Source organism: Micromesistius poutassou (genome assembly GCF_964030765.1).
Source record: "Micromesistius poutassou genome assembly, chromosome: 11".
In the NCBI taxonomy this organism is placed as follows: Eukaryota; Metazoa; Chordata; class Actinopteri; order Gadiformes; family Gadidae; genus Micromesistius; species Micromesistius poutassou.
This window is the reverse complement of record NC_140281.1, coordinates 10,043,306-10,064,113: the sequence shown is the minus strand read 5'-3', so window position 1 is coordinate 10,064,113 and position 20,808 is coordinate 10,043,306. Positions and strand designations below refer to the sequence as shown.

General features: G+C 44.6%; 1 protein-coding gene across 1 annotated transcript in view; it reads left to right on the top strand.

Moving 5' to 3' along the window:
- Positions 1-20,808, top strand: part of ctnnd2a (catenin (cadherin-associated protein), delta 2a) — a gene marked incomplete at both ends in the record, with an annotated part of 236,799 nt that overhangs the window by 82,352 nt on the left and 133,639 nt on the right. Inside the window, 3 exons of the mRNA XM_084474908.1 lie at positions 10,782-10,816; positions 12,598-12,702; positions 19,516-19,688. Of these exons, the coding sequence (XP_084331034.1) occupies positions 10,782-10,816; positions 12,598-12,702; positions 19,516-19,688 (313 nt within the window). The remainder of the gene's footprint in view (positions 1-10,781; positions 10,817-12,597; positions 12,703-19,515; positions 19,689-20,808) is intronic.

Below are 20,808 nucleotides of genomic sequence, written 5' to 3'. Positions count from 1 at the left end.
ATAATAAATAATTAAATTAACAAATACACTGGAGGAATATTCTGGTGTATTTTATTCTGGCATTACACTATCAAACTAGACATGTCGCCGCATGTGCATTTTCTGAAGAAAATGCGTGTGGTTGCATGAGCCAACTCCTCGACGACCCAACAATATGATTGTTTTTTTTGTTTTTTTGTTTGCTTGATCGTGGGTAATAGTGCCCCCTGTGGCCAAAGCCGTCCTTTACTTTTCGGAGACCTCGCCTGCGGTAGTTGTTGATGTTGCTGGTGTTAATCCCTCAAAAGCTGTAGCAGTCAATCATTACGCAAAATGAGGAGGAAAGATTATATTAAGAAACATGATATTAGTGGCTTGCTTTGCAACCACACTAATTAAACAACATCACAATAGCCAGGTCACCAAGTGGGCGTCAACATTAAGTTAAAGGGAAACCAAATCCCCTCGCCTTTGAAAATGATCTCTGTGTTTGTTTAATCTTGGGTATTGGGGGGACCACTTGTAACACCATGGCTGCCTCTCATCTCCTAATGGAGTCCATGTATTATGCGAAGGCAGTCTCTGTGGCGGCCAACCTCAGCAACACATGGTTTTGTGGACGCTGCTCTCTGTAATTAGCCTTGAGGATGTGTACTTTCATTTATCGAACTCCGACATACTAACAATGTCAGAATTGTTTTTTGGATACTAATGAACCCTCTAACCCTATACCTGTCAGGAACGGGACTCAGAGGTTTTATTTGTTTTCTGCTTGTCATTTTGCAGGGACAAGTTTGAGAGCCTCAAAGTTTGCCTCAAACAGCCGCACAATACAGTGGATAAAAACCACACCACACATGGATAAACTTTCATATATGCATGCATGTATCTGTTTACTGCCTTGATACCAGACAAATATAACGGAGAAGAGTTAGCACTGGGTGCACCCTTCTCATAGACTTCACCAGAGGGAGAGAGATGCATTGTGGGAGTTGACTCAGAGCTGTAGACGGAGCTGTCGTCTCTGGCCAGGCGTCGTGATATATGTCGTCACTGCCGGGCCAGTGAGCTTTCCTCCTGTCGCTTAATTAAAACCTAAGCCCCCCTTTGCTCTCTCCTCCACACATCCGTCTAAATCACTCCTTTCGCATCAATCAAGCGCAAGCAAACACACGGACACGCACACACACGCACACACACACACACACACACACACACACACACACACACACACACACACACACACACACACACACACACACACACACACACACATACACACACACACACACACACACACACACCCATCATCGCCCATCTTCGCTTTTCCTCACTCACACCTGCAGAAAGCTTTCTCCCTTGTGAAAGATGCATTGACTCCCTGTGTTCAACAGTATGCATGAAAAAGATACATTGACTCAATGTGTCCATATTTATGTATGAAAATGATGCATTGACTCACTGTGTGCATATTTAGGTATGAAAAAGATACATTGACTCACTGTGTTCATATTTATGCATGTTAAAGATACATTGACTCACTGTGTGCATATTTATGCATGTTAAATATATATTGCCTCCCTCTGTGCTACATTATGTAAAATATACCTTGACTTAGTGTGTGCAACATTTTGTATGCCAAAAATATTTACATTTTCATTTTTTAACTATTATTCATTTTCAGTCCATATCGAGTCCAGGCACTCTTCATCATTAGTCACACACACTCACACACTAAGACACACACACACACACACACACACACACACACACACACACACACACACACACACACACAGTGAATTGTGCATTTAATCTTTGGGTTAAGCGCTCTAATGTGCTTAATGTGTCACAAAGTCACAGCGTAGCAACAAAGATGATTAAATGGACCCCTTGGAACTATGGATTTTATGCATTGGCTATTCGTTATGTGGAGTCGAGGTGGGAAAAACATTGTTCACACTTGGTTCACACTTGGTCTTTTCATTGAAAAATGCGGGCAGTATCTTAGGTACGTAAAAAAGAGAGCGATCCAAAGAAGGTAGCTGGCATGAAAAATGTACATAGTTGGTTAGTAAAATACATTTAGTTGACCAGCAAAATAGAGATTATTGGCTAGTAAAATAGAATAGTTGGCCAGTAAAATGATGATAGTTGGCCAGTGAAATAGAGATAACTGGCCAGTAATAAAGAGATAGTTGGCCCCTAAAATATGCTGGAAATGATACTATATTACTACCTCTTAATATTAAGGCAATACACATAGTGTATTGCCTATAGAGTGTGTGTGTTAATGTGTGGACATAATAATGCATGTCTTTAACAGCCCACATAAAGCGTCTCCCTTGAGCCATGGATATTGACATGCAGGTGTGTGGTGAGCATTATGTTGATCACACACTTAACAGTAAGGGTTCCTGGGTGGCATAGTAAATACTACCTCTGGCCACTTGTGTGTGTGTTTGTTTGTGTGGATGTGTGTTTGTTGTGTGTGTGTGTGTGTGTGTGTGTGTGTGTGTGTGTGTGTGTGTGGGTGGGGGGGGGGGGGGGGGGGTCATGCATGTATATGTGTCTGTGTGTGAGTGTGTATTTCTACACATGCATTCATAGGAGTGGCTTGGTGTGTGTGTGTGTGTGTGTGTGTGTGTGTGTGTGCGTGTCAGCAGCGTGTGTAGTGTGATTTTACACGTGTGGATCTGAAGCCACAAGGCCCTGGGTAATTGGTCTCCGGGGGACATCAAAAAGAAATAGACTGAGTAGGGTGAACCACCTTCTGCCTCACTCCCTCTCTCTTCTTTCTTCCTCTCTAAACTTCTCTCCCGTCTCTATCCCTACCAACCCCTCTCTTTTTCTCTACCTCTACCTACTCTCTCTTTACCTCTCGCTTTCTCTCTCCTTACCTCCCTACCTCTCTCTCTCTACCTCTCTCTCAACCCTTCTCTCTGTCTTACTCTCCCTCTCTCTTATTTCTTCCTCTCTCTACTTCTCTCTGTCTCTCTCCCTACCGACCCCTCTCTTTTCTCTACCTCTCACTCTCTACCTCTCTCTTCTTCTCTCCCTTCCTCTCTCTTTCTCTCTCTACTACTCTTTCTCTGTTCCTACCTCTCTCTATCTCTCTCTCACTCTCTCTCTCTCTCTCTCTCTCTCTCTCTCTCTCTCTACTTCTCTATATCTACCTCTCTTTTCCTCTGTCTCTACCTCCCTACCTCTCTCTTTATCTCTTTCTTTCTAACCTCTCTCTCTCTCTCTCTCTTGCTCTCTCTCTCTATCTCTCTCTCTTCCTCTCTCTCTCCATGTGTCTCTCTTCCTCTATTTCTCCCTCAGCCCCAGCGGTGCTGAATGAGTGGGGCGCAGTGTGGCTGGTGGGGGAAGAGCTGGGGGAAGAACTTGATGGCTAAATCACGGGTTAGATTATCCACCGGAGGTTCGGTCATTTCAAAAGGCATCAGCTGTGCTTAAGCTCCTGCCTGCGGCTCCTGCCACTGCCTCCTCCCTGTTCCCTTCACCCTGACACACCCTGCATCTGTGGCTCCCTGGCTCTGGGGTTTGAGCTGTGGCCCCCCGTGACTATGAGTCTTCCAGTGAGACGCACGCGTGGTCTTGCATTTGCGTGTGGATATTTTGTTGGGGGACAGTTACTCAGTGAACAGTGATACATTGCAGTGATAGAGCCGGTGATGGATGGTTTCAGAAAACAGCTCATTAGATTGCGTTGACCTATATGATCTCTAGTTAATTACGTTGTGTGACTACCATTAGTATTAGCAGGGATAAGAATCAGGGTTGTGTCATGCTATTCTAAGTATTTGGTCAATCCATCATGGTGAAATTGGGGCTATGCATACAGGGTGTACTGCAGACAGCAATACATTGAACCCTGTTATAGTTTGACTCCTAAGGTGGTGTAGGACATCTGTCTGGGGCGGAAACAAGCCATCGGCCACATGCAACACTCCCATCAGTGGATTAAGAAGGATAATATATTGAAGGGGTCACATCTCGGGCAATAAATGTGCACACCTCTCTCAGTGATACACTATAAATATGAGCACAGCCCGCTGTCTCTGCGTCAGAGTGTCGTGCAGACAAAACACACACACGCACACACACACACACACACACACACACACACAATGTCAGGCTTCCCATCATCAGTAAATTTTGCATGGGGGTGGTCTGTTATTATCTGTGGCGGTGCATAGCAGCGATGACCCACCTATCATAATAACTATAATAGCCTGGTGAGTTAGCACAGCAGCTGTTACATCCGAGGCTGGCATCGCTAACAGGTGCTGTGCCTCAGCGTGCCGGGTTCACACGTATCACTGCAAACACTTAGACATGTTTATAGGTGACACACAGCCAAGTGCGCACACACACACACACACACACACACACACACACACACACACACACACACACACACACACACACACACACACATCTATTTCTGCAAACACCCTCATACGCTTACAAGTAAAGAAGCATACACCCACCCCACACAACACACACACACACACACACACACAAGCATCAATTACATTCCGCTTTAATTGCTAGATCTATCGCTAGCTGGCCAATGCTAGTCAGACAGCTGCTGCCCGTAGCCATAGGTAGCATTGTATTAGGTGCAGGTACAGCAATGTGATGGTTTCTGGTTGTGGGGAAAATGAATGAGTCAAGCGCGGAGGCGATGGCACGATGCTATGGAAACATCTGCATGGAGAATGTCAAGAATATTGTATGCCATAATCCTTTGTTTTACTGAAGAGAATGAGTTGTCAGTCTTAAGCCTGAACAAGTCCTTCCACTGTTCAAGCTGTTGACGTCAATGATTCAATTCAGCCTGGACCATGCTGTCGAGCTGCCAGTCATCTGCACCACACCAACACAAGTTTGTCCTCAGTCAGTTGTCTACGTACACACATGCACACACATATACACGCACGCACGCACGCACACAATGAGCTTCCTGGGTATTTTAATACAATATTTAAAAAGGGGGGTTTGGAGGCAGTGGGTACACTCTGTGGTGCTGACTGACACAGTGCATGCACAGCAACACTTTGATGAAACATGCCTTCTATTCAAGTGTTGTGTGTGTGTTCTGACATTGTTTAATGTGAACTGTATTCTTTGCATTCGCCTCGCCCCCCTTGCAGCACAAAAGAGACAAACTTCCATCTCTGTCTATCTTGCTCTTTCGCTATCTCTTGCTCTCTCTCACACTCTCTCGCTGTCTTTCTATTTCCAAGCATGTCTCTCTCTCTCAGATTTTCTCTATCTCTCTTATGCACACACCCACACACAAACACAAACACACACACACACACACACACACACACACACACACACACACACACACACACACATTATATAAGTGCACACACACCCATTTGCAACATCCTCCCCAACACACAATGATAGGGGGGCATAGAAGCCCACAGTTCTACTTTTGATTGACAGTTTGCCGCTACGTTGACAATCTGTCACTCTGACGATTATTAAGCGGAACATTGTTATTTTGACACCAACGGGAAGATGTGGGTCTCTCAAAGACAAGATGGAGCTTTATGAAAGATTGAGTAGTTCTTCCAAAATATGGCAAGCACAGCTCAGTTGTGCACTGTAAAATATCTTAAGGTATATATTACGTTGTATAATAACAATGCTTTTCCAGAATGTGTGACAAAGTCCCATATATTGCAGTGCAATTTCATGCTAGCATTCATTATTCCAACAATTCTTCAGCTTATTTTATGGCTATGCCCTATGGCTCTTATCAGGAAGGTCAACTTTTGATTATGATGCCCAGAATATTTACCCTTGAAGTGACTGATGTTCTTTGATTGTGCACATATAACCGGCAAAAATATAACATCAATGTTAAATATTCGGTCAAATGCTTTCAAACATTCTGTATCCTCTGCTGTACGTCTTGTCCATATCATTTCATAGTGTACCAGCGCAATCATGACTTGTACGTGCAAATCAACCATATGCAATCAACGTTGTTTACTGTTTATTGAGAAAAAAAACGAAAAAAGAGAAAAATCAAGAGCAGCAGGAAAAAAAAAGTTAAATTTATTCTTCAATGCGTTTACGTTTTTTAAGTGTATACCTACGGCGTTCAGCTGAAAGGCACTTAAGGAGATTAATCCAACAAACAACAAGCTGGTTGGGGGGTAGAGTGTTTCCTTTTTCTCTGTTTCTCTTCCAAAATGTGTTCAAACAACATTAGACGCATTTAATAATCTATTCTAACAAGGCAGCACGCCATCCTTCTTTATCTCCGCTCCACCGGACCACCCGTCCGTGTGTGTTGCTGCATGCACGTGAATGTGTTTGTGTGTGTGTGTGTGTGTGTGTGTCTGTGGAGGTGAGAGGCTTCTCCACTTTCTTGAGCCCTCGTTCCACACTAATTATTGGTTTATGCACACTGATAAATGGCCACCATTAGAGCGATAGGGCAGCTTCCTCCATTACGCTGCCATGCTATGGAATCTGGCTAATTTCATCAAGGTTATTAATGTGCCGATCAACACCTAATGTGTTCCTTGAGAAACACATTGATGGCTCCCTGATTCCGCCTACACCCCAGCCAACACTGTACATCCCTGGGGCTCATTCAACCCCCGCTTCTGTTGCAATAAGGAGGCCAGGGCAAATAGAAAAAATATTGGTTTTTCCGCCGTTTTTTGGCGGGAGGTTGCATTTTGCCGGGTCATGTACAGAGTGCTCGCTTTTTAAAAGGATTCGACTTAGTTTCCTCCTGTATTTAATGAAGTTTATCGTCTACGTTTCCCTGAACACTGTAGTCAATATGGATAGCTTGCTTCGTGGAACGGTTCAACATAGTTTCCTCCTTTATTTAGTGTAGTGTATCATCTACGTTTCCCTGAACACTGTAGTCAATATGGATAGCTAGCTTTTTGGAACGGTTCAACATAGTTTCCTCCTTTATTTAGTGTAGTGTATCGTCTATGTTTCCCTGAACACTGTAGTCAATATGGATAGCTAGCTTTTTGGAACGGTTCAACATAGTTTCCTCCTTTATTTAGTGTAGTGTATCGTCTACGTTTCCCTGAACATTGTTGTCGATTTTTGGAAGGTCTCCTATATTTAATGTAGTATATCCTCTACCTGAGCATTGTTGTCAATGTGGAGAGCTAGCTTTATTGAGTGTCTTAACGTAGTTTTCTCCTATATTTTGTGTGGTTTTACATGTCACTGAACATTTCAGTCTATTTTGGCTCCGGTTATATTTTCTTTCAATGGTGGAAGAATCCCAGGACTGCAAGCCAAGCACAGCATTTAGTCGACGCAATGGCAATTTTTATAGTGTGTTTATGCCAATTTAAAAACTGGTGCTTAAGTGTGTGTTTGTGTGTGTTGATGGAACACACATGCACACGTCTGCTCATGTGCATGCAAAAAGTGTGTGTGTGTGCCTGTACATACACATGTACATGTGTATGCATGTGTGTGTGTGTGTCTAATTAGAACTTCCTGTGGGGGGCCGTGCCATGTCTGCTGCTCTGTAGCTTAGTGAGGACCCTGAGGTTTAGAGGAGTATTCATCTGCTGCCTGACAGCCAAACAGTGGATACCCGGTCCACTGTTAAAGGTCCAGTTCCTTCCTTTTACAGCAAGCGCTATACTGTTACAATATAATCATAACATGAGCCGTATTCACTGTTGTATTGTGGGTAGTTTAACTATTTTCAATAAACTATTGAAAATGTCGTGCTCTACACCTTCACCCCACTATACCTAGACCGCTTTTCTTTCTACATTTAGCCTCATTCACCTGGTGAGCTTTTGATTTATTTGTGGTGTCAAAAAGTGTGGGTGTGTGCATGTGTGTGTGTGACTGCAAGTCTGTGCCTGTTTGTGGTGTTCCTGTGTGTGTGGATATGTACTGAAAGGTGTTTGTGTACCAAGTACCATAGTCTGTGCCAGTGTTTGTGTGTGTGTGTTTATGTGTAAGTGAGTGTCTTTGTGACTTTGCCAGTGTCTTCCTGTGTGTGTGTGTGTGTGTGTGTGTGTGTGTGTGTGTGTGTGTGTGTGTGTGTGCGTGCCTGTGTCTCTACCAGTGTTTGGGTGTACCACTATCTCTGCCAACATTTGTGTCTGTGTGTGTCTGTCTATCTTTGTGATTAAGGTTGTGTGTCTATCTCAGTGTGTACGTGCGTGTTTGTTTGTATGTGTGTGTGTGTGTGTGTGTGTGTGTGTGCAAGTGTGTGTGTGTGTTTGTGTGTCTATCCCAGTGCGAGTATGTGCCAGCGTGTATATACTGTATGTGTGTCTGCCTTTGTGCCAGTGGGGCTTCCTCTGAGGGTGTGTGTGGAGGACAGTAGAGGATAGCGTGCACAGGGCACAGAGCTGTGTAGTTGGTGTTGGCAGCAGGGGGGGCAGTGGCTCAGAGCGTGGAACACTGACACCACGTCTCACAACGCCGGACCTCCAGTAACCGAGGACGGGGGGGGCTACGCTGCCTAGCAGAGCGTGAACTGTTGAGAGGCAATGTCGCAGAATAATGTGCTGGTTCGTAGCTCTACTGCATCCTTCTAGGATGTAAATGCCCTTTTACTCGCTCTGTGGCTCCAGCCTTCCTCTCGTCTCTGCTCACTGTCTTTAGAAGTGTGTGTGTGTTTGTGTTTGTGTGTGTGTGTGTGTGTGTTTGTGCATGCACGCGTGATTCTCCATGTGTGTGTATCTGTGCAAGGGTGTGCCTGCTCGTGTATCAGTGTGTGAATTACACCCCCCCCGCCCCCCCCGCCCCCCGCCCCCTTACCTACAGTGCATGAAGGGCCCGGGCTGCAACTGTTGAACAATTAAAGACGTGCCACATTAGAAAGTCCCCACACGCTTTCAGTGAGGCATGCAGTGACCCTATCACTGTTTAATTCAACCTTTTCCGTTTACCGTGGGCTTTTAAGCTGAGTGTGCAAGACTGGCCAAGACTTCTCCCTTTCCCCGGTAATTGAGTTATGTCGAGCTCACACACACCTGGAATAGGTGTGCGGTGTGGGGTGTTTGGCGTGTGACGAATCAATGCCGTGATTCAGTTATTTTCTCTCGCTCCTCATTGGTCGCCACGCTTGGAAACAGGACAATAACTTTGTTGCGATGCTGTGCTTTAAAGTTTAGGCGATGGCCGCTCTCGTCGCATTCGAGTATTCTACCTTTCTGGCGAGCCACAGGGTCCGCTTAGAATAATCTCCCCATGCTTTCTAATTAATACCGACCTTTAGCTGTGTTAGATGGTGGCCGCTGCATGCTCCCTGAGCATGCAGCCTCCCTGAGATGTAACCAACCAGTAATTGGTTTCTCATGCCATTCAGGGGATTCTGCACTGCAGTGTCCCTCCCGGATAGCACAGCTCATCACGGGCCAGGGGCCGGAGTGGGGCCAGTGATCGGACACGTACCCCCCGGGATTGTTCATTATAATCCGCCGTGTAATCTGATCACAAGCCGACCAATGACTTGTTTAGAACGGACCCCCGGTTCACCCACCTAAAACACGGTCTCATCACTGATGCGGTACACTGGTGTGAGTTTTGTTGTCTTTCGTTCGTTGTTCTTTATTTTTTAGTTGTTTCTGTCCTTCGTTTCATTCTTTCATTGTATTTTTTCCAGCTCTGCCGCCGGTGTGTCTTTCTCTCACCAATGAGCCAGGAGCCTTCTCTCCTCCTTTCATTATTAATTAACGTCTCCAATCAAGAACAATTTACACAGACTATATGTAAATCTGTAGACTTAATAGTGAAACACAATTTCACAGTGAAAAGTCAATTTCCCCATGACCTTGCATTTGCATGTGTTCTCTAATCAGGCCAGCAACAGGCAAGCCTGGCCACTTAGGCGAGCATCAGATATGTAATTCAGAGAGGGAGAGCTACGCAGGGAGCATTTGGTTACCAAATTGACCCGCAGCATTCAACAGATAAAATCAATGACCCGCCTCTTTAAATGAATGCTCTTTTTATAGACTGCGTTTATATTGTTTGGTATTACACGGCTCTGTCACTTGTTAATGCAGCAAAACAAGTTGTGAAATTACACACACGCTGGCATGCACGCACGCACAGACACACACACACACACACACACACACACACACACACACACACACACAAACACACACAAACAGTGGGGCAGATGTCAATTTAAACAAGATGGGTTTTGAAATACCAAGAGGCCATAAATAGACAACACAGGCTTAGGCCGTGAGAAAGTTTGGGCTGTGTGTGTGTGTATGTTGGACTAACATTTTGATGGTGTTTTTTATTAACTTGACCTGGGTCTGAATGAATTAAATAGCAGACATTTGATTAATATCGGTAATATATACCATACTATCACGATTGATTGTTTGATCAATTCAGACTATTAGGAAGGTGGGATAAAATTGTATGTGTGTGCATGTGCGTGTGTGCCTGTGTTTATGTGTCTGTGTGTGAGAGTTAGTGTGAGGGTGTGTGTTCAAACACATATTCAACACAACACATAATTATCATGTCCCTAAGCACGAAGAAGTCCATCTGATTTGAATGCTATACTGTTTACTGGAGGTGTATACACGCAACAAATTACCAGGCAACCCGCTTCGCAAACACAATAATTAAGATAGATTGAAGGATAATTACCAAGGTACTGATTATCATTTGTTCAAAGTCAATAATTATAATTTGACCTAAAATTGGTAATTTTCATAATCATTCCCATCCATGAATAAACAGTGGCTAATAATATTGCCTCTCAACCTCATTTTCTTCTTCTTCTTTCTCTCCTACAGTTCAGCAGATGAGCAGTTTCGCTGGAACACACAAGGTAAAGGTCAGAATGATTTTTTTGTTACTCCATGTGCAAGGCCAACCCATATTCCAGCACATAAAGTCAATCATTCATGAATTCACTAACTCACTAATAACCTCACTCATTCAGAAGTTAAGCTATGGATCCTGTTGTCATAACGTCAACTAAGACCCAGTTCCTCACACACACACACACACACACACACACACACACACACACACACACACACACACACACACACACACACACACACACACGCATAAACACACACACACACACACACACACACACACACACACACACACACACACACACACACACACACACGCATAAACACACACACACACACACACACACACACACACACACACACACACACACACACACACACACACACAGAGCTATTCACCCGTGTTGCTAGAACCATCGTTGCATGAAATCATTTCAAAGTTTACTTTCCTGGTATTGCTTGCCTGCTCAATATAAAGCGCATTACTGGGTCTCTAGTAGAACATTACATCATGTATTCACTTGTAACCCATATAAGTGTGGGAGAAAATAACAACATAAAAAAAATAACAAATCAAATTGTATCTTATACCACGCTCTGATAAACAGAATCGATAGGGCTGTGTGTATGAGGTCTCAACGCCCCGACAGTACACCGTGTGTGTGTGCGTGTGTGGGTTAACCTCATCACCTAGATATGACCATTACTTTGTTTTTAGTATCTGATCAAAGACAGAGACATCTTTCTTTTTCAAGCGCAATGTCCTCAAAACGAGTTCTAATACATGGGGGTAAACTCTGTCCTTACTTCCTGGGTTGTAGGGAGTAGAGCCACGCATGCACACACACACACACACACACACACGCACACACACGCTCACAAAAACACATATATTCACACACATTTTTTTATGTGCTCGGTTGACACTTAAGGCCTTGGCACCGGCAGTTGATTCTAATCCCGAGTTTCTAATCTCCCTGTTGTAAGAATCCCAAACAGACTGTCTCGATCGTGACATCACACATGCACACACACGCTGGTACACACACGCACCCCCATACAGAGAGCAAGCGACATAGGGCCACACAGGACGACTTCATTTTCAGTCGGGCAGTTCCAGGGGCAGCCCTCTTGCCTGCATGTGGCTTGCGCCCATGCTCTACTCCCACTCACACCACCACCACCACCACCACCAACACCAGCACCACCTCACAGCTACAGCTCATCACCTATAGCTGGTGTGGAGAAGAACGTCCCACTGTCAGAGCGGCTAAGAGATTGAGGTTACAACCCACACTGATTTTCATTTCTTTGTCCCAGCCTTTATTGTCGTGGCCGTTTTTCTGTCTCACTTCTCCGCATATACTCCTCATCTGTCCGTCTGCCTCTTTTGCTTTCCACCCTTTTCTTTTTTTTCCTTCTATCTATTGGATACCCCACTTAAATGCATCTCTTTATTTTTCTTCCACGGCCTCTCTCTCTTCCTCTCTCTCTCTCTCTCTCTCTCTCTCTCTCTCTCTCTCTCTCTCTCTCTCTCTGTCTATGTCTCTCTCTCTTTCTTTTTCCCTCTCACTATTTATCTCTGTCTCTCTTTCTTCCTCTCTTCTTCTCTCTCTAACTCCCTCTCTCTTTCTTTCTCCCTCTCTCTCTCTCTTCCTCGCTCTCTCTCTCTCTCTGTCTGTCTCTCGCTCTCTATTCCCTTCTCCCTCTGTATTTTTCTCTACTCTCTCTCTCTCTCTCTCTCTCTCTATATCTCTCTCTCATCCGTCCCCGTGGCGCTGTGCAGCAGATGGACAGAAGGACATAGAGGATGAGTTGACCACCGGCTTGGAGCTGGTGGACTCATGCATCCGATCCCTTCAGGAATCGGGAATACTCGACAACGAAAAACGTAAGCTCAACAGTGTTTCCCAGATGTGTACATGTGTCTGGGTACTTTTAATGTGTGTGAGTATGTGCGTGTCGTTGGAGGCGATTGCCTTCTTGTATGCCTTGTATGTCTGTTTGGCTGTTTGACTGCAGCTGAAATGTGAATGCTTCATCTGACAAAATGGAGCCTTCGACATAAAACCCACGTTCAACTGTCAGGCCGGTTTCTTTGTTAAGTTCAGGTGTTTTAAAAGTGATACAAGTCACCAATATTCCTGCTCCTTCTGCCAAAATCATCATTAGGCCTATCCGTTATCATCACACAGTTGCCCTTTTTCAAGATAATACATTTTATGCACTTATTATTTTGTGGTAAATAAGAAGACCCAGAAGACAACACAATACAGAAGTATTTAAATTATTGATTAGGAAGATATTCTTGCTTCATTCAGCTTCTGTTTCAGCGGCACAATTGGTCTTCCAGGAATTAGCTGTTAAGGTTTTATTCCGTCCATAAACTTTAAAGCCTGGCCCAACACTACACCACTACACAACTAAACCTCAGGTACTGTCGGTTCTATGGTTAAAAAAAGCATTGCCTGTTACAAATCCCTTCTTCTGATTGGATGAAATAACCATGCAATCAAAATTGTAAGTGATGTAAGACAAGTGATGTGTGTATGTAAGTTATTGTCCACGAGGTAAATCCTTCAGACTGGCATTGTTATAGACTTTACATTTTGATGCGCAAATCCTTCACAATGGCATCGATGACGAACAACTGACAGTGCTCACTGTCAGTTGAATCTAAGTTTTTTTAAATGTCCCATGGCATGAAAATTTCACTTTATGAGGTGTTAATATGAGTTCCCCTAGCCTCCCTATGGTCCCCCAGTAGCTACAAATTGCGTTAGGTGTAAAACGAGCAGTAGGCTCAGGGGTGATAGCGTTCCAGCGCCACGCCGGAATTCTGGCATACCGACGTGTCTGCGAAAAAATAAAAAATAAAATCAGGTTTGCGTTCGCGTGGTCTGACACTTCCCAAGATCGGAGAGGCGCTTACTTTTTTTTTTACAGTAACGCAAATAATTACTTTCCCTGGTAACTAGTTACTTTTAGTAAGTAAGTAATTCAGTTAGCGGAGGATAAACCCGCCCTTACGCTGTCTCGAGGCAGCATGTGAGCTATCTTATAATATCTTATCTTTAGTAAGCTATATTTTTTAGTTTTCTATTAAATATCATTCTCTTAATAGCAAATTGTTTTGAATAAACAACTTTAGGGTTCTAGTATTATATACGTTTTTGTTGCACTGTAACTGTTTCAAAATGTATTTAAAATAAATGGTGCATATTTTGCAGAAAAATTAATGTCACCTGTTCATGCCTTTAGTCAATGGTTAGGCTACTAATCAATTCCTAGTTTACTTTGGAGTATTGTAATTGCCACCTACTGACCTTTCTTGGTATGGCTGTAGTATCTGTAGTCTCAGTATGCTATACAAGCAATAAGTACGCAGGTAAGTGACTAGTTAAAAGCAGGGATGGATTACTGAACAGGCCTACCAGGCCCAGGGTCCCAAGAGCTCTGGTGCTCTACACAAAGATGCTACTGTAATATAGGCTTATATTTGGTTTGTTCATCTTATGTCTGAATGTTGTCAATTTATTTCCACAAAATTCACCAGAATCTATCATTTAAGGGACTATTTATCCTCCAGGGGAGCATACCCCTGGATCCCGCTTGACAATTATGTTGATCAGGGCATATATCTTGGCTTCGCTTACCTCCCAGGGAAAAAAGTTCAGGCTCATGATTTTTTTCTACTATCACCCCTGAGTAGGTATCTTGCTCCACCTTTGAAAAAAGGAAAGCTCAAACCTGCCGATTTGGGTTCTGGCTCCATATGTCGTCATAAGGGGCCATGTTACCTCCCCTTTTTCTGCTTGGCCCGTCCAGAGAATTTGGCCCGCCAATGAGACAGTGAGCTACAACTGTGCGAGCTCCACGTGTGTGTGTGTGTGTGTGTGTGTGTGTGTGTGTGAATACACACACTGTAACGCAAGTGTTGTACACTTCTTTGTTATTTGGATAACCGTTCTGCTGTTGGTGTTATGGCGCATAACACGCAACACAATAACACAAGCTTGCGTAAAGCTCCCATTTGGTGAAAAGACTAGACTGCGTCGGCTTCTCTGACGTCTCTTGTATTTCCACAATGAGATTCGGCAGCGGGCTGCCGAGGCGTCCACCGAGGGGAACCCCGTGGCGGTGGTGCCTCGGCAGCAGGCAGCGGGGCTCCGGCAGGAGACAATCGCGGGCAACAATCCCTTTCTCCTCCATTTCGCGGTTCAGACTGTACTTAAGATTGACGTGGAAGTGGAAGAAGTCGGAAGTCGGAGAACCAGACGCAGTCGTTTGAGATTCATAATATCATCCGGAGGCACACAGAGTTTTTGGCCGTGATAATATATATTATATTATATAGATATCTATATATAATATGATATTATTAGATATAGAGCTCCAGGACTCCCGCCGGAGCACCCGGAGTGTTCAGTGTTCCACTGTAAACACCAGCGCATGGTACCGTGGCCGCAAGCTGCTCAGGGCCACACCCCCACCCTCCACCTTGAGCCGCCTCTAAAAACGGCACGTTTGTGGAGAGCTCATTGTGGGACTGGCTCGTAGTGGCTGTAATTCTACACTGTAAGGCTGAATTTCTTGAACGTCTTCAAATACTGTATTACTAACACCTATATAATATAAAAGCATCCATAAAGTAGCATGCCATGGGATTTTTAATAAAAACACATGCCATCCAAATGTACGCCATTGGCAGCAGTCCAAATGCCAAAACTGTGTCTCTATTGAACGTTAGAACAAAACTATTATCATGGAATTATCTTATGGACGCTACTTCCATGAACATCTTTTCTGTCTGACCTTTTTGCTTATAAGTTGAGTTACCCTCCATTCCGTGAATCCACTTCTATCACAGAGATAATGTATGCATGAGATGATTAGAAAGAAACTAGGCTATGGGCTGTCGCTAAATATTCCTGGCATTTGCTTTCGAAGGGTTATCGCTACGCAGGAACACTGTGCTCCCCTCATTTTGTGATAGCTGATACTTTGGTAATGGATGGCATTTTAATAATAAGGCGGCCATGCACTTTGCTCAGGGCATTTTCTTTGGCCGGTGAAAGTGCATAATGTGTGCTGAACTAACGTCTGACCCTCTGAATCTTCCGGCTAAAGTTTGAAACAAACTTTCACCCAGCCTGTACATATTCACTCGGGTACACTGTATTTATGTGAACCCACAGGTTTTGGTGCTGTAATTCCCCTCCACTCTCTCTGACCTACCACCGGGTTGATGTTGTTGTTTTAGTTTGTTCTTCGTTTCGTTCTTTGTTTTTGTTCCAGAATTAAGCCGCATCTTCGTAAAACCTAGAAGGACTGCTCCTCAAAAACCGCCTCCCCACGCCCAATGCAGCCGTCATATGCGCACTTAAACTCAAAAATGCTACGGCGATGTTTCGCGCCTCGCCTTTGATTACAGGTGCAGAACCAGGGAGACATTTCGGATAATATGATTGTGATGGTGTTTTTATCCATGCACCATTCACACACACGAGCCATGCTCAGGATAGCTCCTCTCTCTTTGCTCGGAACAACTGTGCTGCTTTCCCTCCATTTTCGAAAATGGGTCTCTGACCAAAACCCATCACAGCGTGAGCTCTCAGATAGATTTGACACAGTTTCCTGTTTTCCCCTAAGAGCATTGTAAACCGCTTAGGAATATTGGATGAACCGTTGGCGCGTGGCATTCCGTGAAAACAGGTGAAAAGGTTGAAACGGCATCGGCATAAATCTACGTGTGTTTGTGTAATTCTCAAATTGCGTAAGCATGTATAAATATTTACACAGAAGGACACACGCACACACTCTAGCATTATTTTTTCCAAAATAAACGGGTGCAATACACACTGAGATATTTCTTATTCTTGTATTAAAAAACGTGTGTCTAAAAGAGAAAAACGTATTGAAACCATACCCCAGTACATTTCTAGTTCACTCACAAACATGCAGGCGCAAGCTCATGGACACTCAACCAATAATAACTGCACGTGATCTCATATTCCTTCTTTGACATGCATTATCCTATTGTTCAAGACATGCATACACACACACACACACACACACACACACACACACACACACACGCACGCACGCACGCACGCACGCACGCACGCACGCACGCACACACACACACACACACTCCAACACACACTCTCACACAGTGAACCACAAACTCAGGCAAACATACAAACTCTCTCTCAGACATACCCCTCTCCCCGTCCTCTCTCCCCCTCTCTCTTATCCTTTCAGCTCTTTCTTTTCCCTTCATCTCTCTCTATTTCACTCTGTCTGTCAAACGAACACCCACACACCCACCCACACACACAGACACGCACGCACGCACGCACGCACACATGCACGCACGCACGCACACACACACACACACACACACACACACACACACACACACACACACACACACACACACACACACACACACACCACGGCCTTATCATCCCTCATCACTCAACCTCACCTCACTCTACACGGCATGGGTAGTTGGATGTGTGTGTGTGTGTGTGTGTGTGTGTGTGTTATGTTCTTGGGGGGGGGGTGTTCCAGCCAGGGCCGGATGCAAGGCAAAGTGCTCCACAATAATTAATCCAGGAGACTGATCTGTCGAAGGACAAGTCTTTCTGTGGAGGCAAAATGCAGAGGAGGTGATCCGGTGATCGCAAGCACAGCAGATACTCACACAGGGGGGTGAGAGGGGAAGGAATGCATATGAATAAGAGTAGAGAGAGAGAGAGAGAGAGAGAGAGAGAGAGAGAGAGAGAGAGAGAGAGAGAGAGAGAGAGAGAGAGAGAGATGTGAATGAGAGAGGGCACCAAAACAAAAATGAAACGAAAATGAGATAATTTTAACCCTGAGTTCTCCCACTGATGCAACAAGAACATGGGTTATCAGACCCATCCTGATGCACCAAGGTTCAAATATATAAATATATATATATATATATATATATATATATATGAAAGAGAGAGAGCAATAGAGAGATCATAGAGGCATACATTAATAAGCTCTTGTTATTTTAGGGTGCCAGACTTAGCACCGGTGAATAACTGCGAAGATGTAACCCATTGTAGACTTTATGAGGACTCGATCGTGATATTTTATCATTATTACAACTTGTGAGGGGGTAAGTCAAATATACAGCTATATTAAATCTGAAGAGAGTTAAATTGGATGAAGGGAGAGAGAGAGAGAGTTTGAGAAGTGTTTTTTTTCTTCCCACTTGTTAAATTCTCACTTCTGAATACTTTTGGTGAGGCATTCACAAGAGCAAACGACTGTGACAAAAAGAAGAAGAGGAGAGAGGGGAAGTGAAGAGAGAGGGAGTGACAGTGTGAGGGCCATCCTCTTAAATTACCTCACTCTCTCTTGATCAAATATTCACACACTGCCGACTGCACAGGTCATAGAGCTAAAGTGTTGGCCAGTAAAACGATGACATGTGTAAGCTGGTCACACCCACACATACCACATGCATAAAGGGCTATTGAGGGTAGTGGATACCGTAGTACTGCCGTGTCTGCTGTACAGGCTGATATCAAAGCCTTTTAATGCTCACGGTAGCATTGTAAAACAGATTTTTTGCTTAATATTGGTTTTTCTATAATGTTGCTGCTCTTCCGATTTATTTTTTAAATAGTTATGAAAAAAAACAATTGCGTGCAACCATATATTGTATGCTTTCCCTTGGTTAAAAGGACCCATACGTCTCCAATACTTATTCACATCCACATTGAAAACAGAGAAGATAAACCAAAAACATGTTTTTTTAAAGCTATTAACAGCAAATGATGGACATTTTTACCTGATGAATGACGGTTCAATCATCTACAAACAACTATAGACGCAACCTACGATGCAACGATGCCCTTAATCATGAGGTCTGAGTTATCAAGGAGGTGATCCTAAAAGTGGACTTGCCCGAGCATTCCGATTGGATAGGAAACAAAACCTAGTGATCCAGAAGTCACAGAGCTCTGTTGAGGCGACGTGTTCCTTGGTTTGTTCCGTCTGTTTTGCTTTCTTTGTACAACTTCCTCTCTCTCTCTCTCTCCTCCTCTACCTCAACTCCTCCCCCCTTCCCTCCTCCCCCCTCCCCTCCCCTCCCCTCCTCCCGCTCTCTGTTTTCTCTTCCTCTGCTAATAAATTATGTATGCTATCTGGAGCTCACGGAGCACTGCACTGCTGCACTGCCTGTTCTATTCTAAAAGACTGCTCTCTCTCTCTCTCTCTTTTTCTTTCTCTCTTTCTTTATCTATCTCTCTGACTCTATCTCTCCTTCTTTCTCCCTCTCTATCTCTAACTCTCTATCGCCCTGTTTTCCTCTCTCTCTCTCTCTTTGCTCTTTCTCTAACTCTCTCTCTCTCTCTCTGCTCCTTCCCACTACATGCCTGCCTACCATCACTTCTCTCTCTGCTCTTCCTCCCTCTTTTAACCCCCCTCTCCATCTCTTGTCAAACTCCTGTTTGTTCGCCCTCCCTCTCTCTCTCTCTTTCTCTCTCCCTCTCTCACTCTCACATCATCTCTGCCTGTCTGTCTTGTTATGCCATACAACTATTGAACTATCTCTCTCTCTCTCCCTCTCGCTCTCTTTCTCCCCCCCCCGCGCCCCCCCCCCCCCCCCCCTCTATCTCTCTCTCTCTCTCTCCCATCTTTCGCTGCCTCTCACTCCGTGTAGGACCAGCTCTGCTTTCCCAGAGTTCCTTGCAGCTCAACTCCACCCCGGAGGCTTCGCTCCAGTACTCTGCCAGCTACCATAGCAACCAGACCCTCGCCCTTAGTGACGGCATCTCCGCGGCAATCCCTCCACGCAGCGGGCAGTTCGGGGGCGCCGTCCACAGCTACAACCAGGTAGGAACCACTTCTACGGTGCTGATGATGGTGACGATGATGATGATGATGACAACAATGATGGTGGTGGTGGTGCTGTCGATGATGTGGATGTTGCTGATGTTGCTGACGATGATGAAAGGGTGGGCCGTTGAAGTTGAGAAAAGATTCACAGGGTTATGATATCTCTCAGGAAACCGATAGCAAGAGGGGAACTCGCCTCCGAAGCCGGAGGATTGGTAGGAGAATGTCCCAGCTCTAGCAGAGTTCTCCCACAGTAAGGGCTGTTTCAATTTGCATAGGAGGAGGGGTGGGGGGCAATCCGCGATGATGTACTCGTTATACTGGTCTAGACTTTTTGATGCAACGCTGCTTTGTTTGTTTGCACGCGTCATCAGGGTTCATTGAAAAGAGTCTTTCTCTACAGATCTAATAAATAGAAGAAGAAGAAAAAGAAGAAAATGACGGGTGGGGGAACAAATGAAAAAAGCAACAGCAGTATTTTGTGCAGGAGAGAGGTTGCCGGAGATAAAAGTATTTTGGTGTCGTGCTGAATGTTTGGAGGGGGTTGCGCGGAGGGAGGGGGGGCGGGGGAGGAAGACTGCGCTGCGAGGAGTTACAAAAGATATGTTCATTTAGGCGATTAGGATGCCGCAGCATAGCACCTTGCCTATAGTCTAAAAGGAATCCAGCTATTTGTGATACAGAACAGAGACTATTAGCTGTGTGCTGGGGCAAATAAGCAATGTTGAGGATGCTTTAAAGGACTTGAAAGAGAGAGAGAGAGAGAGAGAGAGAGAGAGAGAGAGAGAGAGAGAGAGAGAGAGAGAGATGGAGAGATGGAGAGATAGGAGAGATAGGAGGAGAAGCCATGGATTATTTTGCAGCGCCATGCTTGTGGAGAGAAAGGTCCCAATTACTCCTTAGCCTACAGGAGCCAATTACTCCTAACTCTCATTTCTTTAACCTCGGAGTGGTGGGAAAGCACACACACGCTACCATTCACACACTCGCGCATACACACACACACACACACACACACACACACATACACACACACACACACACACACACACACACACACACACACACACACATGCACACGCACATGCAAACACACACAGTACACACATACACACAC